We start from the raw sequence: 17,132 nt of genomic DNA on the forward strand, positions 1-17,132 counted from the left end.
TTTGAGACAGAGTTTCACTCTTGTTGCCCAGGCTGGAGTGCAATGGCACAATCTCAGCTCACTGCAACCTCTACCTCCCAAGTTCAAGTGATTTTCCTGCCTCAGCCTCCTGAGTAGCTGGGATTACAGGCGCATGCCACTGTGCCTAGCTAATTTTTGTATTTTTAGTAGAGACGGAGTTTTGCCATGTTGACCAGGCTGGTCTCGAACTCCTGACCTCAGGTGGTCTGCCCGCCTTGGCCTCCCAGTGTGCAATGTGCTGGGATTACAGGCATGAGCCAACACTCCTGGCCTTGTGTATATGCTTTTCAGTTAAGCAGAATTACAGAGCCACAGTTAACTGCCTTTTGTTGTGTTGTAATTCAGTGTTATTTTAGCCTTGTAACATCTTACTGGATATTCAACTTCTAGACCTGACAAAAACACTGTATTCTCTTAGTGTTCTCATTTCTGCCTTTGTTTTCTGACCAATTGTCTTGTTTCAATTCTATATATAACCACCTTGTCCCTGAAGGTGCTGAGCTTTTTTTTTTTTTTTTGTAGAATTTGTTTACATCTTTGTCATTGAGTCTATGATAACTATTACATTGTTAAACCAAGTATGAGAAAATAAGTTGCAAAATTTATAACCTTCATTTTCCTTTTCTCCCTTTAAATGGTTTTGTCAGTTCCCAGAATATTTGTTTGAATTTTCTTGGTTTTCCAAATGACAGATTTATTACCAAATGCTGATCTCAGTTTGTTAGGATAATCTAATATCGGTCCATGAGTTTTAGGAAATATGCATTTCTTTTATTAGCCAAGTGACAATTTCACGTTTTTAAGTTTTATGTGACATCATTCTTATTCCTTTATTAACATAGGAATTATTGTGCAAGGAAATCCTCCTACAATGCCTTTAGCTTAATTAAATCCTATTATGATATGCTCTGAATCTAGCCAAATATTTTATAATGTAGAATCGAATGTGTTTTTGTTTTGTTTTATTTTGTTTTTTGAAATGGAGTTTTGCTATTGTTGCCTAGGCTGGAGTGCAATGGTGCAATCTTGGCTCACCGTAACCTCCGCCTCCCAGATTCAAGCGATTCTCCTGCCTCAGCCTCCCTAGTAGCTGGGATTACAAGCATGTGCCACCACACCTGGCTAATTTTGTATTTTTAATAGAGATGGAGTTTGTCCACGTTGGTCAGGCTGGTCTCGAACTCCCAACCTCAGGTGATCCGCCTGCCTCAGCCTCCCAAGTGCTAGGATTACAGGCATGAGCCACCGCGCCCGGCCTCGAATGTGTTTTTTGTTTGTTTTGTTTGATTGGTTTTTTTGTTTTTTGGTTTTTGGTTTTTTTTTTGATGACGAAGTCTCACTCTGTCACTTAGGCTGGAGTGCAGTGGTGCAACCTCTGCCTCCCGGGTTCAAGCGATTCTCCTGCCTCAGCCTCCTGAATAGCTGGGATTACAGGCATATATCACCACACCCAGCTAATTTTTGTATTTTTAGTAGAGATGGGGTTTTGCATGTTGGCCAGGCTAGTCTCAAACTCCTGACCTCAGGCGACCCCCCTGCCTCAGCCTCCCAAAATGCTAGGATTATAGGTGTGAGCCACTGCGCCCGGCCAAACATTTATATTATTTTGTATAATTTAATCTAAGTTGAGATATTTAATATTTCGAAAAGCTGAGTAGGCTATAAACACTTTTCTTTAATTTTTGGGGTTTTTTTTTTTTTTTTTTTTTTTTTTTTTGAGATGGAGTCTCGCTCTGTTGCCCAGAATGGAGTGCAGTAGCGCAGTCTCGGCTCACTGCAACCTCTGCCTCCCGGGTTCATGTGATTTTCCTGCCTCAGCCTCCCAAGTAGCTGAGATTACAGGCGCCCACCACCATGCTCAGCTAATTTTTGTATTTTTAGTAGAGACAGGGTTTCACCATGTTGGCCAGGCTGGTCTTGAACTCCTGACCTCAAGTGATCCACCCACCTCAGCCTCCCAAAGTGCCAGGATTACAGGCATAAGCTACTACACCCAGCATCTTTAAACTTTAATTGAAAAGTATTTCTGTTTTATTCCATGAATTCAAGATTAATTTCAAAGCTAAAGTTTTTATATCTGGAAATACAGGTTTTTAGGCTGGATGCAGTGGCTCATGCCTGGAATCCCAGCACTTTGGGAGGCCGAAGCAGGCAGGATCACCTGAGGCCAAGAGTTGAAGACCAGCCTGGCCAACATGGCAAAACCCCGTCTCTACCAAAAATACAAAAAAGATTAGCCTCCCAGACTCACGGGTACACCACCTTGCCGAGTTTATTTTTTTATAGAGATGAGGTTTTACTATGTTGCCCAGCCTGGTCTCAAATCCTTGGACTCAAGCAATCCATCCGCCTCAGCCTCCCAAAGTGCAGGAATTATAGGCTAAAGTTCTTTTATTGCAATATTCAGTGTTTGGGTTTTGTTTTGTTTTGTTTGAGACGAGGTCTTGCTATTTCGCCCAGGCCAGAGTGCAGTGGAACAATCAGGGCTCACTGCGCCCTCAACCTCCCGGACTCAAGCTTTCCTCCTGCCTCAGCCTCCCAAGTAGCTGAGACTATAGGCACATATACCACACCTAGCTAATTAAAAAAAAAATTTTTTTTGTAGAGATGTTGTCTCACTATGTGCCAGGTTGGTCTTGAGCTCCTGGGCTCCAACAGTCCTCCCCCACCTCAGCCTCCCAAAGCACTGAGATTACAGGCATGAGCCATTGTGCCCAGCTATTGTTGTATTTTTTAAAACTTTTAACTATATTTAAATAATCTCCAGAAAATATGTGATAAATACCGCATCACCTTTTCATCTTTTTCTCATTAGATCAAAGTCTGATCTTTGTAAGGTTTTATTCCATTGAACCAATCCTTTTTTAATATCCTGAAATCTATACTAGGATTATAATTCTATCATAGGCTCTTTCTGTCTAATAGGTCAGAGCTTTACGGGAATATAATAAAAAAGTCATACTTTGTAGGAGATGAGATGAAATAATACCCATAGCAGATAAGTAGTTACTTCAAACCTACTTTCGTACCTCATTGCATGGTACATAGTAGACATAAACTAAATGTTTGAGAGAAATCTCTCCATAGATGAATGGATAAATAGTAAAAAAACAGAAGAAAAGATGGATTATCATTCCAGATAACTTTTTAGTATTTTCTTCTTAAGAAATCATGTTTTCTGTAAACTTGTAAATATAGGTGACTCTTTTTATAGGATGGCTGTCTGTGGTTGCAGACCATAAATCTTAAAGAAAATGTGGAATCTGAAAAATTGGGAAAAATCATCTTAGAACTGTGTGGTTGAATGAAATGACTTGAAAGGTGTATTTACTATTTAGAAGCTATGCTGTGAGAAGTAAAAATAAGTCCCCACTTACTACTTTTCTGACAATTTAATCGGTAAAAGTTTTGTTTAAATGTTCTGCATTCCAGTATTATTTCTGTAGAAATTTTAGTTTGATATACTAGTTGGTTGTTTAAGACTTTAAAATAAATAGTGTTTTTTAGAGATATTTATAACTACAGTGACTTCCTGGAGTGAGAGATCTAAAGAGAAAATTTATTCTGTAAGCCTGTATCATATTGACTGAGGATTTAGAGGTACCTTAATAAGCAAACATCTGTTAAGTTGTGCAGTGTGCCTTTTTATCTTGTGTGTAAAGGACACCGTTACAAGTACTGTCAACACCAGTATTTCAGTTCTAGAATGATTAAGTAATAGCAATAACAGTTTGTATTATCGTCCTTTTATTGTGTTTGTATAGTACATTTTAGATGTGATAATGAATTCTGGATTTTTTTTCCTAAAATATAATTTTTTTATTTTTAAAGCACCCTGATTTATAATTTATTTTCTTCTGCAGCTGATAATATTCTTAAATATTAGATAACTTGTTTCTTAATGTTTTTGTAGCCTTTCATAAAGCTGTTATATGGAAAATAACAGTACGCAAGATAACTTTAGAAAGTTCTGTTTAAAACAAGAGAACACAGGCTAGGCGCCGTGGCTCATTTCATGCCTATAATCCCAGCTCTTTGGGATGCCAGGGCAGGAGAATTGCTTGAGACCAGGAGTTTGAGACCTGCCAGGGCGACAAAGCGAGACCCCATCTATACAAAGCAATTTTTTTTTAATTACCTGGGTATGGTAGCACGTGCCTGTAGTCGTAGCTACTTGGGAGGCTGAGATGGAAGGATTGTTTGAGCCCAGGAGTTCAAGGCTGCAGAGGTATGATCATGCCACTGCATTAGATTATTTAATTCCTAAAATTCTTTTCCATTTCAAAAGTTGGTGATTGCTTCAGCAAGTTGTATACATGACAAATGTGGACTCAAAAATTATAGGTAATAAAAGAGAGTCAGAAGATGTAGGTGTGGAGGAGACATTAACTAGGAAATCCAAGAACACTGTGAAGTCCAGTGACCAGGAGGTTTTGTACATGCTGTTTAGGTAGTGGCTCTTTATCGAATTGCAGTTCTGCATTGTCACATTGATTCCTTTCATCAGAGGAAACTCAGTATGTTCTGAAAGCTAATCTCTCCCAGAAGCTCTCTTTTGGTTCTTCCTGTTAATGGCTTCGTCATGCTCTTACTCACCCAGAATGAGGAATCCTTCATGAAACCTTTACTTTCTCACATGTAGTGTTTGCCTAAAATGTCCTTACTATCTCTTCTCTTTACCCTTCCACCTGTTTTCCTTCTTCCAATCCTCATTCATTTTTTGTCAAAATCTTACCAATCCCTCAATGCCATTCTACATTTTACCTTAATATTGTCAACTTACTTTTTCTCAATTATATTCTTAATATTCTCAACTATAGCTTTTTTTTTCTGATTTCATAGCTTCATAGTACTGATTATGCCACTTTGGGGCTGTAGTATTACCCTTCTACTTTTTTTCTGGGGATTTTACCAGACTACATTTTGAAGTTAAAGATAATACCATGTCCTTCTTACATTTTAGTATCCTCTGCATTGCTGACTTTATTCAGTGCATTTCACTAGATGTCCACATTGCCTTACCTGCAGTTCCAAAATCCAAAGAAAACATAGTTTTGTTTTGTTTTTGTGAATTCAGTATTACACTCACTTGGCAACAAAATATTTCATTGACATGACATGAGTTTATGTGTGCTACAAAAGAAAAATGCTGTTTTGTATGTTAGAAACAGTTCAAAAGGAGTTTCATATGGTTTGCCTTTAATTTTTATTTAACCTACTTAATGCACATTTTGGTACAAAATATCAAGTGTTACAGAATTATGGTTATATCATTAATGGAAATAATAAGCAGATGATCAATAATATGTTGGGGGTACTTTTTTTTTTTTTTTGAGACGGAGTCTTGCTCTGTCGCCCATACTGGAGTGCAGAGACACGATCTCAGCTTACTGCAACCTCTGCCTCCCAGGTTCAAGTGATTCTCCCGCCTCAGCCTCCCAAGTAACTGGAATTACAGACGTGCACCACCACGCCTGGCTAATTTTTGTATTGTAGTAGAGACAGGGTTTCACTATGTTGGCCAAGGCTGGTCTCAAACTCTAGACCTCAAGTGATCCACCAGTCTCAGCCTCCCAAAGTGCTGGGATTACAGGTGTGAGCCACTGCGCCCAGCCTAGGGGGTACCTTTTTGATGCAGAGTCTCTAAATTCTGGTGGTACCTGAGGATCTGAAACTTCGGCGACCAAAAGTCCTGATTTGCATGAGGCACACCAGTTCACACTAGTTGTCTAGGTATAATAATTAATAATGCTGCTTTTTCATTCTCAAAAGAGCCCTGATTTAGACAATAAATTATATGGTCACCCTACCTATAGCCAGATATTTCTGCACCAAATGCCTCGATTTTGGTGGGTGGCTTTAATTAAGGATGAACGCTTTAAGTTTTATGACATAACTCTGTTGTTCTTGTCAGGAAATGATATGTATAAAACTATTAATTCATCAGATTATATATAAGGAGATAGGGTGCACTTAAAATTGCTAGGAAGTTGAGATCTCTAGTTGTTTAGTTGGAAATAATTGAAGTAACAGTTGGACAAGCTGTCATGATGGACATAGTAGAAGTGCCTTTTAATTAAAAACAATGATAACAAAGCAAAATGCAGCTATGGTTTCAGAGTTCCTTAGTTGATAGTATGTGTAATGATGGCTGTTGTCTAAAATTATCTGAGATGTTGGCAAGGGTGAAAATCATTCCTCTCTTCTGGACATAACATACCCTAGAATTAAAATACCCTAGCTAGATAAATATGAGATATGTTGACAGTGAAACTAATTCAAGGCAGTATTTTCATTTCACCGCTCCCCTATTCACAGTCCTAAACCTAAGGTTCTTATACCTGTATTGACTCTGAAACATCAATGTTAATGATGTTATTGGTCCTTGTGACCAGCAAGAACCAAGGATATTCTGGGGATGGGCTCTGTCTGCCTTTTTGAGGTCCATTTGGGTAGCCAGTGATATAGGAGCTATATTCCCTAATGGATTAGAGCACTCCACATAGTAACAGAGTGAGAGTGAGGCAAGAAATGGTTAAAATGAATCCTAGGACCACCAGTTTAAAGGTACTAGGTAGTAATGGGGAGTCATAAAAAGATACTCCATTACTCGGTAAATGGTATAAGCCTTATTTGTTGGCTTTTTTTTGTCTCTGCATATATTAAGTTCCTAGTGGTAGTGATGGCGGGGCGGGGGGATACTACGTTCTTTAATCCACATTATCTTGGGGAATCTGTTTTTTTACGGTAGCATTTGAGATGTGTTGAAATGCTGCTGTACACCTTGATCTTTCCAGTAACTGTGATGCGCTGTTTTTTTGATACAATCTCTCCATTGAAGTCTAGTCCTTCAGGCTAAAATATAGAGCCAGAATATAAGACTTTTTTTTTTTAACTTGGCAAAATTGGCATTGTCTTAAGGATTGAAAAGCACAGAAACAATTTAGTTGAAACATGAAGAGGAAAAATTATTTTTCTCTTAACCTTAGTGAAGTGTTTTTTCCCTTGGCAGAATGAAATTAACACTGAAAACATGGTCAGCTCCATACAGCCTGAAAAACAAGATTCTCCTCCTCCAAAACCACCAAGGACCCGCAGGTATTGTATGTCTTTGAACATTTTCTTTAAAAGCATACTTGTTTCTACTCACTGTTAATTAAAATGACAAATTCTGAATATTTCTAAATTACTTTTATAACTTTTATTATTATTTTGTTAGGATGTAACATACGTATGACAACTGATTTGTTACTGGTTTATTAAAAATTTGGTTTCATTTTGGATAAAATTTCAATAATATACTGTAGCAGAATGTGGATACTACCATGAATTGACTATGGTTTATGTTTTGATATGTGATATAACTAAAATTTTAGTTATTCTAAAGATTCCCATTTTTTTCCTGATGACTAAATATGCTTGCCAAAAATTGCATACATGTTGAAGTGTGAGGATATTTAATAACGTTACTAGCAAAGATGAGTTTATTTCTTTAATTTTTCTTGCTTTTCTACCAAGCTTATTTATAATAGTTAAAATCATATATATTCCTATCTTTCTTTTCCTTCCCTTCTTGTTCAGGGTAGCTGCTTAGTCAGTAACATGGTAGTATGGAGAGAATACAGAGGCAGAAGAAGATAGTTTCAACTCCTTTTTAGCCATTTAGCTCTGGGATCTAGGATTAATTTACTTAATCCTGGGGAGAAGGAGTTGTTTAAATATTGTCCTAAGGATTAAATAAAAAACTATTAGAATATTTTATAGTGTCTTTCTTGCACATAGATCTGCCAAAACTGATCGACTTCCCATCAAAATAAATTCTTTTATACAGGATACACCAATTGTTTCCATCTTAAAACTTTGGGGAAAGTTGGGTCAGACGGCCAGGGTCATGTCTTAGCATTGAGTTGCTAATTCCAAGAGATCATTCTAATGAAATCATCTCTCTGAACAAAAGAAAAAGCCTGCAGCTTCCCTCAGTAACTGAAGGTTTGGTTAGAATCCCTGCACACCACAGGAGCAATTTATTCTCATTTTGACCATGCAAGATTCTAACCGCCTGGGAAGGAAGCTGCTGAGTACAGAAAGAGGCAGTATACTCTGGTATAAAGAGGCTTTTTACATAAATAGGTCCCATTCCAAATTTTAACTTTAGCATTTGCCACTGAATGAACTTTGACAAGCCACTTCTCTGAAAATACTTTACTTCATTGTAGTGAGAGTACTCGTATTCTCCGTTTTTAAAAATTAGTGATAATGTATATAAAGCATGTAGTTACATGCCCGGCCTATAGTAACAGATTTTTTAAGTGTGGTGGTAGTTATAGTCTCTAGAATACCTTTGCATACTTCTCTTAGGAACCTCAGGAAGCCTATATATAGATGAGGTTAGGTCTCAACATTTAAATGTTCAAGATGTTAACTGTGTGCTAACAAAACTTTTAGTAGTTCTTTCCTGTTCGATTTCCACTTTGGTATCCACCAAAACTGGTTGGCATTTTAGCTGTCTGTGGAAGGTAACCAGTTGAAACCTATAAAATATTAGTTCTCTAACTTCTCTGTTCCATATAGGAGCCCTAGAATCCTAAAAGAAACTACTGGCCCTAAAAAAATTAAGGAACATTTTTGCTGCCCTGTGTTTTAATTTGGTTTTTGAGATTGAGCCAATATAGAGGTTTTCAAAGTCTACACTGATATTTATGATTTGTATGTTCTTCTACCTCTAACTACATGTAGCAGCAGTCTCTTCTTAATTTTACAGGAAAAAAGAGTAGAATATCTGAATTTAAAGCCTTTTTCCTATACCTGTTCAAAAGTTTTACTTCTGTTACTCTCTAATAAACAAAAAGATAATAAAGAAAAAAGCAAATGCATATTAAGAAAAAATATTCAACTCAAGACAGATTTTTATTGGGCATACATTCTAAAAGTTCTTTGTGTGTGATTTTATAATACATGCATAGGTCACCTTTTTTCTTCTTCATGTAATGGAGTCAAATGCCAGAATGTCATTATTTTTGACAAAGAGAACCTTGTAACTTCTAAGTTGGGATGATTTTTAGAACTATTATAAATTGTTCCAACATAACTGAAAATAAAATCACAAAATCATAAGATTGATAACAAGTAAAATAGTATATTTTGTTTTTCAGTATGGCTACAGTAAACACATTAATTGTTTGTTTAAAGTACATGATGGGGCCAGGCGTGGTGGCTCACGCCTGTAATCCCAGCACTTTGGTAGGCCAAGGCAGGTGGATCACAAGGTCAGGAGTTTAAGACCAGCCTGATCAATATGGTGAAACCCCGTCTCTACTAAAAATAGAAAAATTAGCCAGGCGTGGTGGCACGCGCCTGCAGTTCCAGCTACTTGGGAGACTGAGGCAGGAGAATCGCTTGAACCCAGGAAGCGAAGGTGCCAGTGAGCCAAGTTCATGCCACTGCACTCCAGCCTGGGTGAAAAAGCAAGACTCTGTCTCAAAAATAAAAAAACAAAAATAAAGTACATGTTGGCTGGGCATAGTGGCTCACGCCTGTAATCCCAACATTTTGGGAGGCTAAGGTGGGCGGATTGCTTGAGTCCATATATATATATATATGTGTGTGTGTGTGTGTGTTGTGTGTATATTTTATTTTTATTTATTTATTTATTTATTTACTTTTTAAACGTTTTTGTTAAAAATAAGACACACACACACAGTAGCCTAAGCATACACAGGGTCAGGATCATCAATATCACTGCCTTCTGCCTCCACACCTTGTCCTGCTGGAAGGTATCAGGGGCAGAAACACACATGGAGCTGTCATCCCCTGTGATAACAGTGCCCTCTTCTAGAATACCTCCTGAAGAACCTGCCTGAAGCTGTTTAACAGTTAACTAATTTTTTAACAATTAGAAGGAATACACTCAAAATTAACAACAAAAAGTAAGTACATGGCCAGGCGCCTGTAATCCCAGCATTTTGGGAGGCCAAGGCGGGTGGATCACCTGAGGTTGGGAGTTCAAGACCAGCCTGGCCACCATAGCGAAACCCTGTGTCTCCTAAAAATACAAAAATTAGCTGGGCATTGTGGCGGGCACCTGTAGTCTCAGCTACTTGGGAGGCTAAGGCAAAAGAATTGCTTGAACCCGGGAAGTGGAGGTTGCAGTGAGCCAAGATTGCGCCACTGGACTCCAGCCTGGGTGTGACAGAGCGAGACTCCATCTCAAAAAAAAAAAGTACATAAGCCAATAACTATTTTCTTTATCATTATTATCAAGGATTATGTCCTGTACGTAATTACATGTGCTGTGCTTTTATATGACTGACAGCATAGTAGCTTTGTTTATACCAGCATCACAACAAATGTGAATAACGCATTTTGCTACAAATTCATGGGAATTTTTCAGCTCCATTATAACTTTGTGGGGCCACCATGGTATGTGTGGCCCATCATTGACTGAAACATCACATGACTGTACATGTCTTTCAGTCATTTTTAATATTCCAATTCTTTCTGTTTTATTTTGTTTTGTTTTCAGAAAGAGCCTTGCTCTTTTGCGCAGGCTGGAGTGCAGTGGTGTGATTATGGCTCACTGCAGCCTCGACCTCAATTGAACCTCCCACCCTAGACTCCCAACTAGCTGGAACTACAGACACACACCACCATGCCTGGCTAATTTCCGTATTTTTTGTAGAGATGGGTTTTCTCCATGTTGCCTAGGCCAGTTTTAAACTCTTGGGCTCAAGGAATCCACCCATTTTGGCCTCCCAAAGTGCTGGGATTGCAGGCGTGAGCCACCATGTCCCACCAGTATTCCAGTTCTTCCAGTTCTTAAAAGTGAACAGAACTAGGAATGATTGGGCATTTGACAGAAGCCTCTAATATGAAAAAACAGAGGAAATGGAGACAATACAGAGTAAAATGAAAAAGATGGGGGAAAAAAGAAACAACAGTCCACTTTTCTCAGTCATTGGGAAATGCTGCAACCACGAAATAAGAACTGTGGGTATTAAGTAAGAAGCTCTTAGAAATTAAGAATATAGGCCAGGCGCAGTGGCTCATGTCTGTAATCCCAGCACTTTGGGAGGCTGAGGCGGGCAGATCACAAGGTCAGGAGTTTGAGACCAGCCTGGCCAATATGGTGAAACCCAGTCTCTACTAAAAATACAAAAAAAATTAGCTGGGCATGGTGGTGTGTGCCTGTAGTCCCAGCTACTCAGGAGGCTGAGGCAGGAGAATCGCTTGAACCCGGGAGGCGGAAGTTACAGTGAGTCGAGATCGCGCCACTGCTCTCCAGCCTAGGCAACAGAATGAGACTCTTGTCTCAAAAAAAAAGAAAGAAAGAAATTAAAATACTATAAATTTAAAAATTAAGCAGAAGTTTGGAAAATAAGGAACTCCATTTTCCAATAAAATTTCCAAAATAAATTCATTCATTTCAGGAAAATGAATGGATAAAGAGAAAGTAGGAGAGAAAAGATAAGGAAATTAGAAAGCAAAACTAGAAGATCTGTCACTGAACTAATAATAGTCTAAAAGGAGAGTAGGGAAGAAGAAATTAGCAAAAAAAAAAAAGAAGAAAAAATGTATTAGAATTAAAGGGCATAAATTTTTATATAGAGCGTATACACCAAGCTTGATATACACCACCAAATGTGATGGATAAAAATAAAATTGTTAAAAAATATAGTTTTTTAAGTTACATTATGAAATTATAGAACATCCAACATAAGAACCTTGCTTAGGTTTAGAGTAAGATAAAAATAATGCTGAAATTTGGAGTAAGTTTTTTTAAATTAAAAACTTTGAAAATACTCGATTAACAAACCCATATATCATACTCGATATCTGTCAAGCACTGTTCTAATTGTTGTTCAGATGTTAACTCATTTAATTCTCCTAACTACCCTGTGAAAAAGGTACTGTTAAGGATATATGGGGTTTGTTAATCAAGTAAATCTGTAAAATACTGGTCATGAGGCCGGGCATGGTGTTTCACACCTGTAATCCCAGCATTTTGGGAGCCCGAGGAGGGCGGATCACTTGACGTTGGAAGTTTAAGACCAGCCTGGCCAACATGGCGAAACCCTGTCTCTACTAAAAATACAAACATTAGCCGGGCGTCATGGCGCGTGCCTGTAATCCCAGCTACTTGTGAGGCTGAGGCAGGAGATTCGCTTGAACCTGGGAGGCGGAGGTTGCAGTAAGCTGAGATTGCACCACTGCACTCCAGCCTGAGTAACAGAATGAGACTTTGTCTCAATAAAAAATATGGAAATAAAATACTGATTATGGAAAAGTGGTCTCACCATGTACACATAGGGAAAATAATACACCTCAATTTATATCAAAATTTTATCTCATCCTTTTAAAACTCATATTTTCTATTTGTATTATAATATGTTCTTAGGATAACCTATTGGTCTTTGCATATGCTTTATAAATTGTAGGAGGTGTCTGCAATTATTTTTGTTTTAGATCGCAAAAATTTGACAGCCACTCTTTCAGATTAAGAACCAACTTGTAGGCCAGGTACAATGCCTCACACCTGTAATCCCAGCTCTTTGGGAGGACATGGCAGCTGAATTGCTTAAGTTTAGGAGTTTGAGATCAGTCTGGGCAACATGAACATGGCAAAACCACATCTCTACAAAAAATACAAAACTTAGCCAGGTGTGGTAGTGCACACCTGTAGTCCCAGCTACTTGGGAGGCTAAACTGGGAGGATGGCTTGAGCCCTGAAGGCAGAGGTTGCAGTGAGCCAAGATAGTGCAACTGTACTCCAGCCCAGGTGGCAGAGCAGGACCCTGTCTCAAAAAAAAAAAAAAAAAAAAAAAAAGAATCTACTTGTAAAACTTGAACAGATATAGGAATATCTTATGAGAGTATTGCTGTCGTTTTAATATGATCAGTATTCTGGAGATATTCATTTGTCTTCTCATGTCCTAGGAATGTGGGAATGTGTCTAGTGAATCTGAACTTCACAGAGTCTTTATTTATTTGTTTATTTTATTTATTTTGAGACAGAGTCTTGCTCTGTCACCTAGGCTGGAGTGCAGTGGCGTGATCTCAGCTCACTGCAACCTCTGCCTCCCGAATTCAAGTGATTCTCCTGACTCAGCTTCCTGAGTAGCTGGGATTACAGGCGCACGCTACCATGCCTGACTAGGGTTTTGTGTTTTTAGTAGAGACGGGGTTTCGCCATGTTGGTTAGGCTGGTCTCAAACTCCTGACCTTGTGATCCGCCTGCCTTGGCCTCCCAAAGTGCTAGGATTACAGGCGTGAGCCACCATGCCTGGCCCACAGAGTCTCTTTTAAGGGGAAACCTGGTGTACCATGTGATTACTGCCAGTTATCTGGTTGGATAAAAAAAAAGGTTGATCACCTAGGGGGAGAAAAAAAAGCAAAAACTCTGAGGTGGGGTCCAGTGGCTCACCCCTGTAATCCCAGCACTTTGCGGGGGCCGAGGCAGGCAGATCACTTGAGGCCAGGAGTTGGAGACCAGCCTGGCCAACATGGCAAAACCCCATCTCTACTAAAAATACAAAAATTAGCCAGGTATGGTGGCATGTGCCTGTAGTCCCAGCTACTCAGGAGGTTGAAGCACAAGAATTGCTGGAACCCAGGAGGTAGAGGTTCCAATGAGCCAAGATGGTGCCACTGTACTCCAGCCTGGGTGACAGAACAAGACTCTATCTCAAAAGAAAAACAGAACACAAAAACTTGAATATACAAGCCCTCAAGAAGTTTGCTTCATATAAAGTTCTTAAAAAGCAACAAAGCCTGGGCAACATAGTAAACCCTATCTTCTTCTTTGGTTTTTTTTTTTTTTTTTTGAGACAGGATCTCATTCTTTCACCCAGGCTGGAGTGCAGTGGCATGATCAGAGCTCCCCGCAGCCTTGACCTCCCCAGGCTCAGGTGATCCTCCTACCTCAGCCTTCCGTAGCTGGGACTACAAGCATGCATTGCCACACCCAGTTAATTTTTTTGTATTTGTTGAAGACACAGGGTTTTGCTATATTGCCCAGGCTGGTCTTGAACTCCTGGGCTCAAGTAAGCCACAGTGCCCATCCCCCATCTCTCTCTCTCTCTCTCTCTCTTTTTTTTTTTTGGAGACAGTCTTGCTCTGTCGCCCAGACTGGAGTGCAGTGGCGTGATCTCAACTCACTGCCATCTCCACCTCCTGGGCTCAAGCAATTCTCCTGCCTCAGCCTCCCAAGTATCTGGGACTGCAGGTGTGTGCCACCACACCTGGCAAATTTTTGTATTATTAGTAGAGATGGGGTTTTACTATGTTGCTCAGGCTGGTCTCAAACTCCTGAGCTCAATTGATCCACCCACCTTGGCCTCCCGAAGTGCTGGGATTACAGGCGTGAGCCACCATGCCTGGCCCCCATTTCTTTAAGGAAAAAAATAAAGGCAACTAGAGGGTATAACCCACCCGAACAAAGGAGTATACCCAGAAAGAGGAAAATGAGACCTGGGTAACAGGAGAATCTGAAACCAGAGAGAACATTAGCTCTGTGATGGACTAGGGAACCAGTAGTCCACACTGGAGCAGGAGGCCAAAAGTTTCTAACAAGGATGTCTGTGGTATTGATACTTACTATGTGTGCTTGTCATTATTGAGAGGAGGTATACCAATCTGCAAGAAAGTTAGAAGAAAAGCTGAGTAACTGATGATGCATAGAGAGCTAAGCCATCAGAAATCCAAGGCAGTCATTAGGGGAAAACAAGACACTATAGAAGAAAAGATACGAAATCATGGTGTCATAGATGGGAATACTATCTGCAGTCATACGACTGAGGTAATGAAAAATTACAATATAACAGTATTGGAAAGATAGAGAAGGACACTTCCACAGTAGGAAGTCAGTAGAAAATGTGTGAAACAAAGATCAAGAAATAACTTTTGAAATAGTCTGAAATACAGAGGTGTAAATTTTAGAAGCAGCTATAAAAAAAAATGTTGAAAGTGGATGCCTCTGGCTAACAGGAGGGCTGCGGGGCAGAGACGACTATGTTTTTCATTAAAAGTCTTGTATTTGACTTTTTAAACAGTATATGTGTATTACCTTGATGAACATTAAATTTTCTTAGTCTGAAAAACTGCAGTTTTTATTCGCAACCAGATTGTAATGGTTCTTAATATGCTAGTCTTAGCTACATAATTCTCAGGTATCAACTTGTTTAACAGTCTTAAAATGCCCTTTTTAAATGTTTGTTTTTCAGTTGCCTTGTTGAAGGGGATGCTAAAGAAGAAATACTGCAGCCCCCGGAACCTCATCCAGTGCCACCCATCTTGACACCTTCTCCCCCTTCAGCTTTTCCAACAGTCACTACTGTGTGGCAGGACAATGATAGATACCATCCAAAGCCAGTGTTGCATATGGTTTCATCAGAACAACATTCAGCAGACCTCAACAGAAACTATAGTAAATCAACAGAACTTCCAGGGAAAAATGAATCAACAATTGAACAGATAGATAAAAAATTGGAACGAAATTTAAGTTTTGAGATTAAGAAGGTCCCTCTCCAAGAGGGACCAAAAAGTTTTGATGGGAACACACTTTTGAATAGGGGACATGCAATTAAAATTAAATCTGCTTCACCTTGTATAACTGATAAAATCTCTAAGCCACAGGAATTAAGTTCAGATCTAAATGTCGGTGATACTTCCCAGAATTCTTGTGTGGACTGCAGTGTAACACAATCAAACAAAGTTTCAGTTACTCCACCAGAAGAATCCCAGAATTCAGACACACCTCCAAGGCCAGACTGCTTGCCTCTTGATGAGAAAGGACATGTAACGTGGTCATTTCATGGACCTGAAAATGCCATACCCATACCTGATTTATCTGAAGGCAATTCCTCAGATATCAACTATCAAACTAGGAAAACTGTGAGTTTAACACCAAGTCCTACAACACAAGTTGAAACACCTGATCTTGTGGATCATGATAACACTTCACCACTCTTCAGAACACCCCTCAGTTTTACTAATCCACTTCACTCTGATGACTCAGACTCAGATGAAAGAAACTCTGATGGTGCTGTGACCCAGAATAAAACTAATATTTCAACAGCAAGTGCCACAGTTTCTGCTGCCACTAGTACTGAAAGCATTTCTACTAGGAAAGTATTGCCAATGTCCATTGCTAGACATAATATAGCAGGAACAACACATTCAGGTGCTGAAAAAGGTAATAATATAGTGTCAAATACTTAAATGTCTTTCCTATGTGCTAGTCACTGTTTTAAGCACTTTAGCTGTATTGATTTATTATGTTTTATTCCACACTCTACCATAGAACCTACAGCAAAATCTGTCTTAGATACTAATTTTTTAATATAAGCTTTTAATGTATTGTTAACAATTTGGTCACATTATATTACTGGGTTTTGTGTTTCTAAATTATTTTAGTAGTTATAACTGGATAACTTATTTTCTTTTTCTTCTGTATTATAGATCTTAGTGTTTTTGTATCGGTCAAAAATTTATCTGATTGAATAATTAGAAATAATTTAGGGAAGAATCACTTAAAATAACAGTGGCAAAAATACTGTAGAATGTCTTGATTGGCCATATAATGTTACTCGTTTTTCCTAAATATTTAGTCATTTTTTACTGTTCCTTTAACTACAGATTACATTTTTTTGTTTGTTTGTTTTTACTGTCTTCACAAATGCTTCCAAATATGGCTGCTTCCAACCCTGAGTTTAACCCAGGAACAATACTGCAAACTGCTCAATTCAGTAGTGAGTGGGCTATATGCATACCTACTCATCAAAGCTATTATTTAAAGAATTATTATTTTTTTAGCACTCTTAGCATTTCAAGATAATGCATGCACTCAGTTCCCAAAGTGTATTATTGCTTCTTGAAACTCCTCTTTGATCTGCTGAAAGTAATGATGGCTACCATCTTAAACAGACCCTAAAGTTGAGAGTAAACATATAAATTTGAAAGCTGTTTATTGATATATTGATTATCAGTGGTCACTTACCTATCAGTGAACTTTGGTAGTGACACATACAGACTGGTATTTATAATGTGCAGGCAAAATAAGTACTGTGACCTTGAAAGATTTTTTTTTTTTTTTTTGAGACTTGCACTCAAAAGAT

At 38.7% G+C, this 17,132-nt stretch overlaps 1 protein-coding gene across 1 annotated transcript in view; it reads left to right on the top strand.

The window, feature by feature from the left end:
- PTPN12 (protein tyrosine phosphatase non-receptor type 12) overlaps positions 1 to 17,132 on the top strand; it is a 102,865-nt gene that overhangs the window by 74,222 nt on the left and 11,511 nt on the right. Inside the window, exons 12-13 of the mRNA XM_003805268.5 lie at positions 7,034 to 7,119; positions 15,240 to 16,210. Coding sequence (XP_003805316.1) covers positions 7,034 to 7,119; positions 15,240 to 16,210 — 1,057 coding nt within the window. The remainder of the gene's footprint in view (positions 1 to 7,033; positions 7,120 to 15,239; positions 16,211 to 17,132) is intronic.

The sequence above is a fragment of the Pan paniscus genome, chromosome 6 (genome assembly GCF_029289425.2).
Source record: "Pan paniscus chromosome 6, NHGRI_mPanPan1-v2.0_pri, whole genome shotgun sequence".
NCBI classification, from domain to species: domain Eukaryota; kingdom Metazoa; phylum Chordata; class Mammalia; order Primates; family Hominidae; genus Pan; species Pan paniscus.